Source organism: Liolophura sinensis, chromosome 11 (assembly GCF_032854445.1).
Source record: "Liolophura sinensis isolate JHLJ2023 chromosome 11, CUHK_Ljap_v2, whole genome shotgun sequence".
Lineage (NCBI taxonomy): Eukaryota > Metazoa > Mollusca > Polyplacophora > Chitonida > Chitonidae > Liolophura > Liolophura sinensis.
In genome coordinates, this window is record NC_088305.1 from 1,910,901 (window position 1) to 1,931,018 (window position 20,118).

Here is a 20,118-nt window from a genome sequence, read left to right on the forward strand (position 1 = left end):
CTGTTGTCATAACTAAGCTAAGCTATCACTGTTGTCATAACTAAGCTAAGCTATCACTGTTGTCATAACCAAGCTAAGCTTTCACTGTTGTCATAACCAAACTAAGCTATCACTGTTGTCATAACTAGGCTAGGCTATCAGTGTTGTCATAACTAAGCTAAGCTATCACTGTTGTCATAACTAAGCTAAGCTATCACTGTTGTCATAACTAAGATAAGCTATCACTGTTGTCATAATTAAGCTAAGATATTGCTATTGTCATAACTATGCTAAGCTATCACTGTTGTCATAACTAAGATAAGCTATCGCTGTTGTCATAACTAAGCTAAGCTATCACTGTTGTCATAACCAAGCTAAGCTATCACTGTTGTCATAACTAAGCTAAGCTATCACTGTTGTCATAACCAAGCTAAGCTATCACTTTTGTCATAACCAAGCTAAGCTATCACTGTTGTCATAACTAAGCTAAGCTATCACTGTTGAGGTCGGGGCTGTAGGCTGCTTTATTTCTGTAATGATCTCTGGGGCTTTAAAAGAAAATTTAGATTGATGCCATTTTAGGCCCAAGAAGAAAGCTGACAATCCTTTATGTTCTTTTCATTTTAAGACACAATCTAACCTTCATAATTTATTAAGAAATATAATCCACCATCTCATTTATCCTTAAGGACAAAGTTGAGCCTGGAAATACCATGGCCAGTCTAGCTATATATCTCATCCAGGGCTATCCCTGGAGTTAAATACACCTGTCTTTGAGTTCTTAGACTTTCACTTCCATCATTTTATTTATATAATGTTGTAAAGGTCAAAAGGGATTCTAGGATAGAATCAGCATCTTAGATGAGTTAAATGTATTTATAAGCCAGCTATGGCATGCACTGATCGATCTGTTGTCAACCCACTCGGCCATAACAGTGGCTCATAGAACTCGGAGCTTTTGACAGACGCCTCATACGGAGAATCAGCATGCAGCTATGGATACGTGAGCTCATTGTTTCCAGCAGAAAGATTGTTCTAAAAAAGGGGTCCGTTTTCCCCAAAATTCAAAGTAAGGCTACAAAAATTCCTGGATCCAACACTGGGTTTAATATTGAAGAAAACAAAAACACATCTGGTGGTAATCAAACAACGACGTTGATATGGTTAATACATTTAGTTTTGTGGAAAGATCAATTAAGTCTAACCGTACAAGATTTGTAAAGCTTCTGTGGCGGTTCCCCGGGTGCGAGTGGCGATCAGAGCGCTGGGTTAGTTAATAAGCTGCTTTTACAGGGAGGAGAATTGTCAGCTGATTTTGAGGGAAATCAGGATTTTCAAAGTATCTGATCTCGATCAAAATGGCCAGAACTAATTCTTACCTCCTCATCATGAGGGGGGCTTGGCTTATTATAGAAGAAATTTAAGTTGATTTTGATTGAAAAGATTTTGTTCTCTGCATGCATATATATATATATATATATATATATGCAAGTTGCTTGAACGAGGGCTGGATAAGATATTTTTAGCAGTGCAAGATTTTGTGAGATTTCATTTCATGTCGACTCATTTGGCAAAGGCTCTGTACAGTCAACTCTGTATTTGAATTAAGTTAACTTATGTACTTGATGACTATGGTGTCACTTTTTATTATAAAATGTGTTATAGAAAAATAGAAATTGGTTTTCAGATTATATTTCACATTGGTGTTTAGCTTGTTTTAAAAATGTCTGCGTATATTTGAATTTTGAATATTTTTATTATCTCTTTGAAAACCATGTACTGCCACTCAGTTTAAGTATGTTCTTGCCAGAATATGGTGACATTATTGCCAAAGTGGCTATAATTAGCTCATAATCATGAAATGTACAGCAAAAGGGATAAACTCAGTCAATGGACAGAGATAATGGCCTAAGGCCAATTAACTGTGCCCAGAGTTTCATCTATATGTGTGCATAACATTTTTTCGCATTAAAATTTACAAACCAAGAGACAAACACATGTACAAGAAGAGAGACAGACAGACAGACAGACAGAGACAAACATATAAACTCTGGCAAGAGCATGAGCTCCAAGGTAAAGACAATATTGCACAGTGTAAGATGAATGCCATAGGTATTGCTTGTCATTTTTTTGAACAAAGAAGTTTTGAATTACGTTTTCGTGACCCTGAGGTCAGTGTTCAGGTATATGCAGGTGATGATAAAACAAACGATACACCAGGTGAGAATTGTGTAAGTGTGCCACAGATGGTTTATGATATGGAAAGATGATAAGGAATTAGGGCAAAAAGCAGTCAGTCATCAAGAGAATATTTATAGTTTTGTGTGTTTGAAGTGTTGGTAATTTACATGCATAGAAATTTAAAATAAGGAATAGATCTGGAAGAAAATTCCAAAAATACTATATGTACACTTGTGAGGTTTTGCAGTAGTTTAAAGGTATATTGAAAAGTGCTGTTGTTTTGCATTTACACATTAATTAAGCCTATAATTTTTGCTGCCTTAAACAGGCCAGGTTTTTGTCTCTGGACATGGATGTTCGCTGTAACTTACATTTCCTGACCCAGTTATTTCCCCTTTCTACCCTGTCCATAAACTGCCTGACAGATAGATAACCACTTTCTGTCGGCCCCTCGTTGAGTCTCTATTTATGTACAGTCCTGTAGACAATTACCTCTCCTTTCCTTTAGAAACGTAAGCCGGCTCAATTAGGGACAGGAATCTGCCGCTGTTTTAATAGTATTTGTGTCTGTAGTTTCCGGACTTGCAGCTTGGTTGATTTTTGCCTAAGCTGTAATATAGCATCGTCTTTCTATTGATTATTGGTACGAACCATCCATGGGCATTTCCACGTTTCCTAAAACCGTACATCAGAACTTGGATATAAGGCCACGGCACTTAGAAATGGTCTCATAATGTGGGCCTGTATGAACAACGAGGCTTTATTATCTGTTAACATAGATTATATATAACCGCATAACCATACCATTGAGAAGGGCTGAGAGCTTTCGGAGCCACTGGTGCACTTTCACATGTAACATTGGGGTAAACACACGCAGGATGTGTTCCCAAAAGGCACTTATTGGGCAGCTAGGTACCCTTACATGTGTATGTTTTAAGAGACGGACCGTCCACCTTCATGACCTTACCAGGGAATCCACCTCGTCACTTGTCACAATTCCTAATGACAGGTGTAGGGCAATCAACACACTGTGCAATAGTGTCTGATAAGACAATCGTCTTTGGGGATTGACTCTGCCCTCATACAACTAGGGCACTGGATCACATTTAATTGTTGACAGGGCGTTTTGGTGCGGGACGAAATCAACAGCACATACGTGTACATATGGGCTTATAGGAGACACTTGATACACATGTCAGGTGCAGTGACCATACTACATCGGGAGGTGCTGGCCAATTGCTATAGAGTATATATATGAATAGATATATAGATATATACAGATGTAGGTACATCAACCTTATTGGAGACTCTTGGTTGGCCCAATACACCCATTGGAGCAGGTGCCAACACAGTAGTACACAGGGCTTGGAGGCAGTTTGGGTGTAATACCAGATTACAGGTGCATGTCGATGCATGCCCAATTGAGGGACTAAAGGACATTCCAGGTATGCATTCACCTTGCTGGCAGGTCCTGTAGCCATTCTGGGAATCCTCTTAGGCTCTGAAGCTACAGGCCATTGCCCCTTGTCAAGCCTGTTGAGAAGATGTACACACTGGCGTAGGACTTAGCGACCTGTGAATGTAGTGATAATGTAACTGAAATAGAGGCCTGTACATTTAAGTGTTGAGTGAATGTACTGTGTTGTGGGTCTGGTTTTAAGATCTACCACCCCCCAGCCACACTCTGGACAAACAGGATTGTGGCTGTGGGACTGAAGGAATCCAGAGGGGCATCAGTAGTTCCTTGACAGTGTGGAGGCTTGCCTGCTGAGCTGAGCTTTGGCTTCTCACCCAGCCAGGTCATTGGCTACTGTCCAAACTTGCTCATCCAAGACATGTAAACAAATTGCGGAGGACTGTGAGGATTCCCCTCAGTGCCTGCACATGGCTCAAGTAGTACAGGTCGTCTTTGTATTAGATACACCAGTTAGTTAAAAGAAGTGGTGTATACTGTTCAACTATACACGGACCCAATGCTTAAGCAGCTACTGGGTGCACTGTGTAGTTCTCCACCTTACAGTCGGAGATTTACTTTGTATACCAGGACCCCTACCACTTGGCACTTTTTAATTCTTTGTTTTTATTTTTTATTATCAGTTCTGTACGCATCAACTGTACGTTGCAATCCTTTTGTTGCGTTGCAATTTGAGCAGCATTGTTGCTGGATCTACCTGATTGCTCTCACCTGGCCAGGTATTATAAGGTCAGTTCGAGCTTGACAGCTTGAAGTTTCAAGAAACATTTCGCGGCGTATTTGACTCACACTGCTTCATTGCCTGCAAGATGTCGTTCAGTTTTGGAAGTTTTCGAAAACGTTCGCGCCGTAGTTCGCTACAGCCGGATGAAAGACCAGCATTGGAATTCCTGAAAAAGTTTGGTCGGAGACGTCGAGCGTCAGTACCTGCCAAGCCCACTGAAGTAACAGTAAGTAGAAATAATCTCCATAACACAACTGTAGGAGACTGATAACCCTGACTCAGCATTAATATTTAACATTTTTTGGCGCAGGCAAGGTCTGTCTCAGATTTTGTGTGGTTACATATCGTTGTGTATCCTGACAGGGGTCAGTGTGTAGTGTTTTGTTTCCTTTGTAACACGTTCATCTTTAGTTATCATTGCACAGTAGGTTACTCTGTTAGTGTTACATGTGTATGACATATTGATATTCATGTATCGGAGTGTATGTCATTTGTTACATTTGTAATGTGTTAATCTTCATGCTCAGTCCATGTTACATGTAACACATTATCATACATGAGTTTGTTACATGTGTAACCAATTGGTTATTATCCATCAGTTTATGTCACCTGCCTACCAAATTGATAATCAAGTATCTGTATATATTACACCAAATGTTTCATGTGTGACACATTGAATATCAGCCATTAATTTATGTGACAAGTGTAACACGTTGAATATCATCCATGAATTTATGTGACACGTGTAACACATTGAATATCATCCATGAATTTATGTGACATGTGCCACATGTTGGCCATCATGTAGCAGGGTATAAGGACCCTACATGTGTGTGTGTGTGTGTGTGTGTGTGTGTGTGTGTGTGTGTGATTTACCACACCTACTACACATCCTGCACTTTGCACATGTACTGAGAACCTCAGTGCTCAGATTATAGTTGAATAGGAAGTTGTTATCAGGGCGCATACATGCGTGTACAGTTATACAAACTGGTGAGAATAAATGTGAAGGTTACAATATGTGTGGGTTTTCTAGGATCCGCACTGCTCTAAGATTTGTGCTTACATAGAGTGTTTGTATATATACTCAGTCAAGGCATAGCTTTCCAAGTTTGGATGATTACATAGCACAGAGCACTTATTACATGTATACATAGTGCACACTGGGCACAAATCACTAGTTACATGTATGCATAGTGCACACTGGGCACAAAGCACTTGTTACATGCGTGCATAGTGCATACATGCATACATAATCAGATTCATACTTATGTCAGACTCGTACTGGTTGAGTATGGTGTTGAGCTCCAGTCAAATACATACTTATGTCAGATGGACTCGTACTGGTTGAGTATGGTGTTGAGCTCCAGTCAGATACATACTTATGTCAGATGGACTCGTACTGGTTGAGTATGGTGTTGAGCTCCAGTCAGGTACATACTTATGTCAGATGGACTCGTACTGGTTGAGTATGGTGTTGAGCTCCAGTCAGATACATACTTATGTCAGATGGACTCGTACTGGTTGAGTATGGTGTTGAGCTCCAGTCAAATACATACTTATGTCAGATGGACTCGTACTGGTTGAGTATGGTGTTGAGCTCCAGTCAGATACATACTTATGTTGGATACTGGTTACAAGAATGTGGATCTACAGTACATGCGTGTTATAAGTACATACCTTTTTCCTCTGCATCTGTGTATAATGGTTACATAAGAATACCCAATGTACCTGTGTGTGTAATGTGTATGTGCAGGCTGTTACTGTCTGACATGTACCTGTGTGTGTAATGTGTATGTGCAGGCTGTTACTGTCTGACATGTACCTGTGTGTGTAATGTGTATGTGCAGGCTGTTACTGTCTGACATGTACCTGTGTGTGTAATGTGTATGTGCAGGCTGTTACTGTCTGACATGTACCTGTGTGTGTAATGTGTATGTGCAGGCTGTTACTGTCTGACATGTACCTGTGTGTGTAATGTGTATGTGCAGGCTGTTACTGTCTGACATGTACCTGTGTGTGTAATGTGTATGTGCAGGCTGTTACTGTCTGACATGTACCTGTGTGTGTAATGTGTATGTGCAGGCTATTACTGTCTGACATGTACCTGTGTGTGTAATGTGTATGTGCGGGCTATTACTGTCTGACATGTACCTGTGTGTGTGATGTGTATGTGCAGGCTATTACTGTCTGACATGTACCTGTGTGTGTAATGTGTATGTGCGGGCTATTACTGTCTGACATGTACCTGTGTGTGTAATGTGTATGTGCGGGCTATTACTGTCTGACATGTACCTGTGTGTGTAATGTGTATGTGCAGGCTGTTACTGTCTGACATGTACCTGTGTGTGTAATGTGTATGTGCAGGCTGTTACTGTCTGACATGTACCTGTGTGTGTAATGTGTATGTGCAGGCTATTACTGTCTGACATGTACCTGTGTGTGTAATGTGTATGTGCAGGCTATTACTGTCTGACATGTACCTGTGTGTGTAATGTGTATGTGCAGGCTGTTACTGTCTGACATGTACCTGTGTGTGTAATGTGTATGTGCGGGCTGTTACTGTCTGACATGTACCTGTGTGTGTAATGTGTATGTGCAGGCTATTACTGTCTGACATGTACCTGTGTGTGTGATGTGTATGTGCAGGCTGTTACTGTCTGACATGTACCTGTGTGTGTAATGTGTATGTGCAGGCTGTTACTGTCTGACATGTACCTGTGTGTGTAATGTGTATGTGCAGGCTATTACTGTCTGACATGTACCTGTGTGTGTAATGTGTATGTGCAGGCTATTACTGTCTGACATGTACCTGTGTGTGTAATGTGTATGTGCGGGCTATTACTGTCTGACATGTACCTGTGTGTGTAATGTGTATGTGCAGGCTGTTACTGTCTGACATGTACCTGTGTGTGTAATGTGTATGTGCAGGCTGTTACTGTCTGACATGTACCTGTGTGTGTAATGTGTATGTGCAGGCTGTTACTGTCTGACATGTACCTGTGTACAATATAGTACGCACAGTACACTGACCACTTTCACCTGTGTACAATATAGTACGCATAGTACACCAGCCACATGCACCTGTGTACAATATAGTACGCATAGTACACTGACCACTTTCACCTGTGTACAATATAGTACGTATAGTACACTGACCACTTTCACCTGTGTACAATATAGTACGCATAGTACACCGACTACTTTCACCTGTGTACAATATAGTACGCATAGTACACTGACCACTTTCACCTGTGTACAATATAGTACGCACAGTACACCGACCACTTTCACCTGTGTACAATATAGTACGTATAGTACACCAGCCACATGCACCTGTGTACAATATAGTACGCATAGTACACCGACTACTTTCACCTGTGTACAATATAGTACGCATAGTACACTGACCACTTTCACCTGTGTACAATATAGTACGCACAGTACACCGGCCACGTGCACCTGTGTACAATATAGTACGCATAGTTCACCGACCACTTTCACCTGTGTACAATATAGTACGCATAGTACACTGACCACTTTCACCTGTGTACAATATAGTACGCACAGTACACCGACCACTTTCACCTGTGTACAATATAGTACGTATAGTACACCAGCCACATGCACCTGTGTACAATATAGTACGCATAGTACACCGACTACTTTCACCTGTGTACAATATAGTACGCATAGTACACTGACCACTTTCACCTGTGTACAATATAGTACGCACAGTACACCAGCCACATGCACCTGTGTACAATATAGTACGCATAGTACACCGACTACTTTCACCTGTGTACAATATAGTACGCATAGTACACTGACCACTTTCACCTGTGTACAATATAGTACGCACAGTACACCGACCACTTTCACCTGTGTACAATATAGTACGTATAGTACACCAGCCACATGCACCTGTGTACAATATAGTACGCATAGTACACCGACCACTTTCACCTGTGTACAATATAGTACGCATAGTACATCGACCACTTTCACCTGTGTACAATATAGTACGCATAGTACACCGGCCACCTGCACCTGTGTACAATATAGTACACATAGTACACTGACCACTTTCACCTGTGTACAATATAGTACGCATAGTACACCGACCACTTTCACCTGTGTACAATATAGTACGCATAGTACATCGACCACTTTCACCTGTGTACAATATAGTACGCACAGTACACCGGCCACGTGCACCTGTGTACAATATAGTATGCATAGTTCACCGACCACTTTCACCTGTGTACAATATAGTACGCATAGTACATCGACCACTTTCACCTGTGTACAATATAGTACGCACAGTACACCGGCCACGTGCACCTGTGTACAATATAGTATGCATAGTTCACCGACCACTTTCACCTGTGTACAATATAGTACGCATAGTACACTGACCACTTTCACCTGTGTACAATATAGTACGCACAGTACACCGACCACTTTCACCTGTGTACAATATAGTATGCATAGTACACTGACCACTTTCACCTGTGTACAATATAGTACGCATAGTACACTGACCACTTTCACCTGTGTACAATATAGTACGCACAGTACACCGACCACTTTCACCTGTGTACAATATAGTACGCATAGTACATCGACCACTTTCACCTGTGTACAATATAGTAGGCATAGTACACCGACCACTTTCACCTGTGTACAATATAGTATGCATAGTACACCAGCCACATGCACCTGTGTACAATATAGTACGCATAGTACACCGACTACTTTCACCTGTGTACAATATAGTACGCACAGTACACCGACCACTTTCACCTGTGTACAATATAGTATGCATAGTACACCGACCACTTTCACCTGTGTACAATATAGTACGCATAGTACACCAGCCACATGCACCTGTGTACAATATAGTACGCATAGTACACCGACCACTTTCACCTGTGTACAATATAGTACGCATAGTACACCGGCCACTTTCACCTGTGTACAATATAGTACACATAGTACACCAGCCACGTGCACCTGTGTACAATATAGTACGCATAGTACACCGACCACTTGCACCTGTGTACAATACAGTATGTACAGTACACCGGCCACATGCACCTGTGTACAATATAGTACGTATAGTACACCGACCACTTTCACCTGTGTACAATATAGTATGCATAGTACACCGACCACTTTCACCTGTGTACAATATAGTACGCATAGTACACCGGCCACGTGCACCTGTGTACAATATAGTACGCACAGTACACCGACCACTTTCACCTGTGTACAATATAGTATGCATAGTTCACCGACCACTTTCACCTGTGTACAATATACTACGCATAGTGCACCAACCACATGCACCTGTGTACAATATAGTACACCGACCACTTGCACCTGTGTACAATACAGTATGCACAGTACACCGGCCGCATGCGCCTGTGTATAATATAGTACGCACAGTACACCGACCACATGCACCTGTATACAATACAGTATGCACAGTACACCGGCCACATGCACCTGTGTACAATACAGTACACACAGACCACCGGCCACATTCACCTGCGGACAATACAGTACGCACAGACCACCGGCCACACTCACCTGCGGACAATACAGTGCACACAATACACTGGCCACAAGCACCTGTGTACAATACAGTACGCACAGTACACCGGCCACATTCACCTGCAGACAATACAGTGCGCACAGTACACTGGCCACAAGCATCTGTGTACAATATAGTACGCACAGTACACTGCCCACATTCACCTGTGTACAATAAAGTACACACAGTACACCGTACATTCAATGCACTTGTACATAAGTGAATATATCGAAATTGTCTAAAGCACCTGAATGTAATATGGTATGGATCTGTACGTCCAAAGTACCTGAATGTAATAGAGCCTGTGTTGAGTGAATCTGTAGATAAATGGGCCAGCATGATGTTACGTGTAAGAAGATATTTGTTAGAACGCCTGAGGTCATCAGTCTGTATCAGCATTTCACTGAAATAAGAAAAATAGGTGCTCAGGTGTTCCGTGTCTTGTATAAAAACTAGTACAATTTGTAAAGTCTAGGTCCAGGTAAATATTCTTCGGTATTAGATATGTGTACACTGTTTCATGTTCTTTTTTTGGAATCTGAGACTTAAAGCTTGAATTCAGTCAACAAGTTGAGTACAAATGACCCCATGGATAACTTAAGGGTCACTTATCTTTTGTAAATGTGTATAGTTTTGTTCAGTGGTGTTGTGAGTGTTTATAATGTTAAACCCAAGCTTAGCAAATCCCCCTTTCTGAAAGCACACCTGAAATTAATGAGGAAACCATTAGAAAAATAGTCCATAATTACCCCTCGCCCTGAGGCTCTGGTATGCTTAAGCAGGCAATTCTGGCTCCCTAAGACAGGTGTGCTATCCATGTGTAATGGTTGTTAATGTAATCAACAGGCGCAGGGCAAAAGTTCCGCAGCATTCGCTCAGCACAGAGTGATAGAGGTAGAGGGCACCTGTTCCTCTTTCATCTTATCTAACACATCTGACATAACAGGGGCTTGTCTGCCAACGCGGGACCCAAAAAACATTCCTTTTCCCATTAAATGTATCCTTTATAAATGAATCCGTGAATAATGGAAGCCAAGTTTTGAACTCAATATGCCAACACCTGAAAAAGAACAAAAGTCTGCTTCAATACATGTGGTCATTATGCATATCGTATCAGCAGTATCTTGGATGTCTGGTAGAATTAAGGTCTGTCAGCAACCTGCTAATGGTTGTGGGTTTCCGCCTGGCTCTGCCCGGTTTCCTCCCACCAAAATGCTGGCTGCTGTTGTATAAGTGAAATATTCTTGTGTACGGCATAAAACACCAATCAGATAAATAAATAAATCATAGAATAGCAAAAATGTTGAAGTTATAGTGTATGACGAGCTACATATAGTGTATGACATACAACCTTTGCAGTTTCAGAAGAAACTCTTACATTGTAAATGTATCATCATAGTGTGGTGTTACAAGCCATAAACATTTCTTCAAAAAGTCTTGGTTTATTTTATACGATAGGCAAAATGTTTAAGTTGGCCTGGCAAGTGCTTTCTGACATATAAGCCTCTGTTATTAACCCTTGTAACCTTTGTGATTTAGATCAGATTTTTTTCAAGGGTTTAGACATGCTGCTAATGTGCTGCTCACTTTGGCTAACGCTGCACTGTTATATATCAGATATATCAGGATGTGCCTCTACACTGAATCCTAAGTTGATTTTACAAACTGTCTCCAAGATGTTTGATATGAACTAGATCTACAAGTACTTGTAGGGTTGTTTGGTGGTGGGTGTGTGCATGGCTGCAGTTAAGCTTGGATTTGTGCATGAGTGTATGATACCCTGTGTATGATACTCTAGACCAGGGGAGCATTTTCTAGTGGATATAGAGCTGCTTGGCTCTCAGTTGCAAACACATATGGACAAACAAGTTGCGAGTTCAAAACTGCCCTTGGATTATAGACTCTCTTTCTTTCGCTGTTTGTGGGGCCTTAATTTGAATTCATATTGCAGGTGTTAGAGATCATATTGCCGATGTTAGAGATCATATTGCCGATGTTAGAAATCATTTTGCGGGTAGCTCATGTAGTTTTGTCTCCTGTCATACATGGGAAGTCACATAAAGTCAACACCAGTCACGTAAATAAATAAATCATATTGCAGGTGTTAGAGATCATATTGCCGGTGTTAGAGATCACATTGCCGGTGTTAGAAATCATATTGCAGGTGTTAGAAATCATATTGCAGGTGTTAGAGATCATATTGCAGGTATCAGAGATCACATTGCCGGTGTAAGAGATCACATTGTCGGTGTTAGAGATCACATTGCCAGTGTTAGAGATCATATTGCCGGTGTTAGAGATCACATTGCCGGTGTTAGAGATCATATTGCCGGTGTTAGAGATCATATTGCAGGTGTTAGAAATCATATTGCCTGTGACATTATGTCAAAGATCACATAATTGGCTGACACAAACTAAGTTACAAGGTGTGGACATTGATTATTGTGTGGATGTGCCTGTATGATTGTGTGGATGTGTCTGTATGATTGTGTGGATGTGTCTGTATGATTGTGTGGATGTGCCTGTAAGATTGTGTTGATGTGTCCTTGGATTGTGTGGATGTGTCTGTATGATTGTGTGGATTGTGAGGATGTGTCTGTATGATTGTGTGGATGTGTCTGTAAGATTGTGTTGATGTGTCCTTGGATTGTGTGGATGTGTCTGTATGATTGTGTGGATGTGTCCGTATGTTTGTGTGGATGTGTCTGTATGATTGTGTGGATGTGTCTGTATGATTGTGTGGATGTGTCTGTATGATTGTGTGGATGTGTCTGTATGATTGTGTGGATGTGTCTGTATGATTGTGTGGATGTGTCTGTATGATTGTGTGGATGTGCCTGTATGATTGTGTGGATGTGTCTGTGTGCTTGTGTGGATGTGTCTGTATGATTGTGTGGATTGTGTGGATGTGCCTGTATGATTGTGTGGATGTGTCTGTATGATTGTGTGGATGTGTCTGTATGATTGTGTGAATGTGTCTGTGTGATTGTGTGGATGTGTCTGTATGATTGTGTGGATGTGTCTGTATGATTGTGTGGATGTGTCCGTATGTTTGTGTGGATGTGTCTGTATGATTGTGTGAATGATTGTGTGGATGTGTCTATGATTGTGTGGATGTGTCTGTATGTTTGTGTGGATGTGTCTGTATGATTGTGTGGATGTGTCTGTATGATTGTGTGGATGTGTCTGTAAGATTGTGTTGATGTGTCCTTGGATTGTGTGGATGTGTCTGTATGATTGTGTGGATGTGTCCGTATGTTTGTGTGGATGTGTCTGTATGATTGTGTGGATGTGTAGGATTGTGTGGATGTGTCTGTATGATTGTGTGGATGTGTCGGTATGATTGTGTGGATGTGTCTGTATGATTGTGTGGATGTGTCGGTATGATTGTGTGGATGTGTCTGTATGATTGTGTGGATGTGTCTGTATCATTGTGTGGATGTGCCTGTAAGATTGTGTTGATGTGTCCTTGGATTGTGTGGATGTGTCTGTATGATTGTGTGGATGTGTCTGTATGTTTGTGTGGATGTGTCTGTATCATTGTGTGGATGTGTAGGATTGTGTGGATGTGTCTGTATGATTGTGTGGATGTGTCTGTATGATTGTGTGGATGTGCCTGTATGATTGTGTGGATGTGTCTGTAAGATTGTGTTGATGTGTCCTTGGATTGTGTGGATGTGTCTGTATGATTGTGTGGATGTGTCTGTATGATTGTGTGGATGTGTCTGTATGATTGTGTGGATGTGTCTGTATGATTGTGTGGATGTGTCTGTATCATTGTGTGGATGTGTCTGTATCATTGTGTGGATTGTGTGGATGTGTCTGTATGATTGTGTGGATGTGCCTGTGTGATTGTGTGGATGTGCCTGTGTGATTGTGTGGATGTGTCTGTATGATTGTGTGGATTGTGTGGATGTGCCTGTGTGATTGTGTGGATGTGTCTGTATGATTGTGTAGATGTGTCTGTGTGATTGTGTGGATGTGTCTGTATGATTGTGTGGATGTGCCTGTGTGATTGTGTGGATGTGTCTGTATGATTGTGTGGATTGCGTGGATGTGTGTGAATGATTGTGTGGATGTGCCTGTAGGATTGTGTGGATGTGTCTGTAGGATTGTGTGGGTGTGTATGATTGTGTGGATATGCCTGTGTGATTATGTGGATGTGTCTGTAGGATTGTGTAGATGTGTCAATATGATTGTTTTTCATTGTAGTCTGTTTGCGTTTTCTATAGATGACATGTCCTCCACCAGAATAATGTGCATGGATGTGTTGGATGTGTTCATGACGTGGGATTTGAAGTCCATCTGTAATTTGCCAAAAGTTTGATGGTACATGTACATGACGGGCACTCATTTTCCTCCACCCGTGAAACTATCAGTCATGGAATAAGTGAAAAATTTGAGTTTGGTCATGAGGCGACACCAAGTTGTATTGTTGTTTCTTGAGTAGAATGACTTTTTTTTAATGTCTGAGGGGAGTATAAAAGTATAACTGAAAAACCATCTTATTTATCAGAAATATGGACTGTCCCAGTGATTTTTCCTCTTAAAGTCACGTTTACTTGATCAGAAAATCTTAAAAAACAGGAAAATTCTGAGAAATGTCTACATCTGATGTCTACATCAGACAAAATGAAATGGTGGATTTTCTGACATTGTCTGGACCTGAAATTGGTGTCACCAGACAACAATCAAATAAATAAATGAATAAATAAATAAATAAACATTTGAGGGACTGGGTTTTTGCTTTTACACAAATAAAAAAGCACTGGGTTATGCTTATACATAAATAAAGACATATGTAGATGTTTAGGAGTGTCAAACTGTGTTAGGTACATGTACATTCAGTAGAAATGAACAATTTATCTGTTTTCCTGGCCTGCAATAATTCCCAAAATAAAACATAACTGCGTGCTTTCAAGATGAAAATAAACACATGTATTTGTGGTAGAATTTATTTAGGTGTTTGAGTTTTACATGTTCATGGGTTAACAGAACAACATGCACACAAATGCCTTGACTATAAGAAACATTAAACTGGGCAACAGATATCTTGTTTCTTTGGAGGAAGATGTTTATGACAGCTCGATCCACAACCATAAAAACATGTTGGCGTTCTCGCCTTTTATTCGGTGTTGGGGAAGACAAGGGGTCACCTGTATTACGTGTTTATGTAGATGAATTGCAGGAGCTCCAGACTGTTTTATGGGGTACTGGCCTCCTGAATTCATTGGTGTGTGTATGCAGGCTGTGGGTACCCATTGCTGAGAGAGGAGATTGCAAAGGCAGTTGGAGTGCATGAATATTTTGAATGCACGACTATTTTTTGCTTGAAAGGTGGAAATGGTAACCCTTGAGAGACAAAGCGTCAAGTGGATTATCATTTCCACATTTCATAAGAAATATTATCCATAGTATTCAATCTTCACTGCACGATATTATATTTATTATTTGTACTTTTTCACGGTATCATGATTTTGTGTATCAAAATAATTGATTTATTGATTTATTTGATTGAATGAATTTACTCAAGAAAATTTCACTTAAACAATGGCGGCCAGCTTTATGGTGGGAGAAAACCGGGCAGAGCCCCAAGGAAACTCACGACCATCCACAGGATGATGGGTGACCTTCCCACTTACGACCGGAGAGGAAATCAGCATACTGAATAATTGAAGTTTTTATCTGTGTATCTTGTATGACATCTGAGCTTGTTGGCTGACCTAGCGATGTTAAATAAAGTTGACTAAACTTATTTTATGATGCCCTCCCGTAGAGAGCTCTGCCTGGAGTGTTGCATATATTGAAGGCATATATTTTTGTATTTATAAAGGGTAGTACTAGTCGCTACTATCGAGTTTTGATGATATAGCGTTCAGATACACCGTGTATGTGTAGATCTGTACTTAACTAGTCTGTACTTAGTCAACATTGCTATCATTGCTATCATTGTTATCATTGTTCACCTGAAACTCGATCATTACTCAGTCTTTGATTTCAGCAGCAAAAGAGTTTGGCTGTCTGCATGTGCATGTTGAGTAGTGATATCATTAAAAACAAAACTAAAATGTACGGGTGTAAAACCATGCGAACACACCTTAATTCTTCTCATTTTAAGACAGATAGTAATGGTCCTGAAAGCAAAGAATTACATTTCTCTCCCAGCTTTTTGGAAAAGTAAAGACAATGAATATGTTGTTCATTAGATGGACTAACCATGTGAAAAAGATGAACAGCTTTTTGGGAAAGTAAAGACAATGAATATGTTGTTCATTAGATGGACTGACCATGTGAAAAAGATGAACAGCTTTTTGGAAAAGTAAAGACAATGAATATGTTGTTCATTAGATGGACTGACCATGTGAAAAAGATGAACAGCTTTTTGGGAAAGTAAAGACAATGAATATGTTGTTCATTAGATGGACTAACCATGTGAAAAAGATGAACAGCTTTTTTGGGAAAGTAAAGACAATGAATATGTTGTTCATTAGATGGACTAACCATGTGAAAAAGATGAACAGATTTTTGGGAAAGTAAAGACAATGAATATGTTGTTCATTAGATGGACTAACCATGTGAAAAAGATGAACAGCTTTTTTGGGAAAGTAAAGACAATGAATATGTTGTTCATTAGATGGACTAACCATTTGAAAAAGAAAAAAACTAAATGTTCCTGCTACTGTTAGATGCATATTGGCCTAAAAGAGCCGACCAGGTGTTGTAAAAAAATTAGAAGAATTAGGGCATACAGATATTTAGAAAATGTTTGAAAGTCTTTATTTCATGATGGCCACTGAGCTCATGTATAAGCACAATTCATGATTTGTATATGGAAAAAATTGAACTAATGATGTCAATTTGCGTTCCTTTTTTCACATGGTTAGTCCATCTAATGAACAACATATTCATTGTCTTTACTTTCCCAAAAAGCTGTTCATCTTTTTCACATGGTTAGTCCATCTAATGAACAACATATTCATTGTCTTTACTAGTTTATAATGCATTATAGGCATATCCCGAACCCATGCCCAAGCTGAGATGTTGTTGTTGTTGGGGCACAGAGTACGATGTACATGCATGCATGCCTGTGGACTTGTATTTCACAGTGAAACCAGTGTTGAACATTGCGCTGATAAGCATGTGTGCTTCTATCTTAACATACAGGTGGAGAAGTTGAAAGTAACACCAAACAAACGCCACTCAATGCCATCTGAGGTATGTCAGTCTGTAGTACTGTAGTACTGATGTCAGACTGTCTTACATCTAACTTCTGTAGTTCTGTAGAATGGTGCTGTCTGTTGTGTGTGTTTGTGTATCCAGTGGAAAACAGGATTCAATTAGAACCTGTATTTTGGATGTATGTGTTCACCTGTACATGGATTTAAAGATTTCTTATGGATTTGTTTCATGAAAATGGAAGGAGAACAACACTGGAATTTAAGTGTTTTGGTGTATATTTCTATCAGTTCTAAAACTTCCACATTTTCAACCTCTAAAACACTTTTCAGTGTTCAATGTATGTTTCTAACTATTGTGAAGATGACACCAAGAATGATTTGTTTGTGTCTCTGAAGACTCACGCTTCATGAAAAAGTGCAAATTATTTCTCTACACCAAATAGTTCCCTCAGAATGTTTCAAAATATTGGTTGTAAAGATGGTTGAAAAATTTAAGTTAATGTGGAAATTTAAGCATTTTATAAAATTGAACTGCATGTTCTGTTCTGTAATGTGTTGTACAAATCACCAGAAATGGTTAGCACCATATATAGCATACCTCAACATGCACTTCAATATTATATAGGCCTATGCTTAAATTTAGAAATAAACCCATGTGTATAGAAATATATACCAAAAAGACTTCAATCCCGGTTTATAAGTCACTTTTGCATTTCATATGGCCACCATTTTTTTTTAACAGTAATGTCCCTGTTTGTACCCAGCACTTTAGTTGAGGAATTTGTCCAATCAAAAAATGTTGTTGTTGTTGTACAAGTGAAAAGCTGTTGACTGTATGGTGTTTAAAGCTTCAGTCAATTAGATAAATTAGTGTGTTGTGTTTTTAGTTATTTTAGAACGATTTTGGAGTTATTTGTATATTGATAATGGAATGAAAACATCAGTTTTAATCAGAGCTTATTCCAGTAAAAGTATTTATTGTAAAAATTCAACCAAGAAAAAATGAAAGTAGAATGTAATAATAAAAAGTTTATAAAATAATGTATAAATTTTTATGAAAGTTTATAAAATAACTCAAAATGGTTGTATTGTACTTTGGTACATGTGAAACTCAAGCACTTGAAACTCATATGCATCTCTGCCATCCACATATTGTTTTAAAAATTGAATTGGCACATCTGAAACTCTAGCTTTTGAAACTCACACGCATCTCTCCCATCCACGGTATTGCTTTAAAATTTTAATTGGCGTTTCTGAAACTCTAACATATCCCTGCCATGCGCTGTTTCCTCAGGGTAAACTGTCGTTCTTAAGCTTGTTGGTACGACGCCGCAGTGCTCCCACCCCTGTCCTCTGCCCATCTCCTCAGGTAAGCGTTGGAGCACTAGCTGCCCAAGCACTATAATGTTTGGGGTACTAGCTGTCTGAGCACTATAATTTTTGGGGCACTAGCTGCCTAAGCACTATAATGTTTGGGGCACTAGCTGTCTGAGCACTATAGTGTTGGTGGGACTGTACTGGAACTGTACTTGTACTGTGATTGTGTACTGTGCTCACACCATCTTATTAGATATAGTACTGTATATGTACTGTGAGTGTGTGGGATTTACTATGAACGAACTGTCTAGCCATCATGCACGCATGGAGAAAAAACAGAAAGAAAGAATATAGCTCTTATATAGATTATACACACTGTATGAATGTCTCTATTATTATTTTGTACATAGTAGTTTCACTATTGTTAGTCAGATTGTTCAATTGATAGTGCTAAGGACATATTTATACACAGGTATAAGGGTTAATATCAAAACTTGGTAAAACTTGAAGGATTCACAGACTGGAGTGTGCGAAATTGAAAAGTATTTAATACACTGTATCAATATGAATACAAAATTTTCTGCAGTTATGCCTTCTAAGATAATGGTTGACTTGTTGGCATCAGCATTTTAGTCTCAACTTGTAAAAACATCAGTGGTTAACAACAGTGTAAAACACTAGAATCATAGAGAAGTCTAAGGAAGTTAAGAACTCCAGGGCAAGTGAAAAAAAATTGGTACACAAGGTTTAAATCTTTATTTTTGGTCGTCTGTGTAGGTATATTATTGGCCAATGGTTTTCCTGTTTTAATGTCAGTGTAAATCTGTGGCAATGTTTTAAGCATTGTGTTTGTGACAGGCCTACGTAATGATTTGTGTGAACAGTCCTACTTGTGTATTATGTCTGTCAAAGTCCACTGTGCATGACCTTTCTGGGAAATCACTATTATGATGTTTATTGTGGATGAGTTCTGCACTGGTATAAGTTTTAAATGTTTTTTTACACTTCCAGTGGCCTGCTTCGCAATCCCAGATGTGGTTAAATTATGTGCTAGATTGTTTCTAGAAGGGGTAACATTCTGTACATTTTTTTGCCAAGAAGTATTAAGTTGTTACATGGTGTTCTGAGACATCGTGCTCGCAGCTGTGGCTGTATGGGGTGCCTGGAGTGGTTATTGTGTTCTAAGAAGCACTGTTACATTGTATGGCCAGAAGTGGTTACATTGTGTTCTAAGAAGTACTGTTACATTGTGTGGCCAGAAGTGGTTACATTGTGTTCTCAGAAGTTGTTACATTGCGTGGTCAGAAGTTGTTACATTGTGTGGTCAGAATTACTGTTACATTGTGTGGTCAGGAGTGGTTATGTTGTGTTTCATTGTGTTACTGGGTCTGCTATAAATTGATTTAAAATTTGTGCTCAGAAGTATTAAATTGTGAGCTAAAAGTAATTACATTTCTGTTTAATTACAGTGCCTTGCGATTTTGTTTAACCAAGAGGTGAGATATTTGTTTTAATTCAGACATTTACAGGAATGGCTGTTGATTGTGAAGGGGAATAGCTTCAGATATCTGCTGGTAATACATTCATGTGTCGCTGATGGTTTGCCCGATTCAACAGTTAACTGGGAAATGTACATGCTGTGGATAAATTTGGCTTGACTGATGTT

General features: G+C 39.6%; 1 protein-coding gene across 4 annotated transcripts in view; it reads left to right on the forward strand.

Annotated features, from left to right (window-relative positions):
• Positions 1-20,118, forward strand: part of LOC135477754 (5'-AMP-activated protein kinase subunit gamma-1-like) — a 239,971-nt gene that overhangs the window by 68,210 nt on the left and 151,643 nt on the right. Inside the window, exon 1 of one of the 4 annotated variants that reach the window (XM_064757950.1) lies at positions 3,450-4,584. The exons of the other annotated variants lie outside the window; for them this stretch is intronic. Within the exon in view, the coding sequence (XP_064614020.1) occupies positions 4,444-4,584 (141 nt within the window). The 5' untranslated portion in view covers positions 3,450-4,443. Of the gene's footprint in view, positions 1-3,449; positions 4,585-20,118 lie in introns of those variants that run through there. 4 annotated transcript variants of the gene reach the window in all.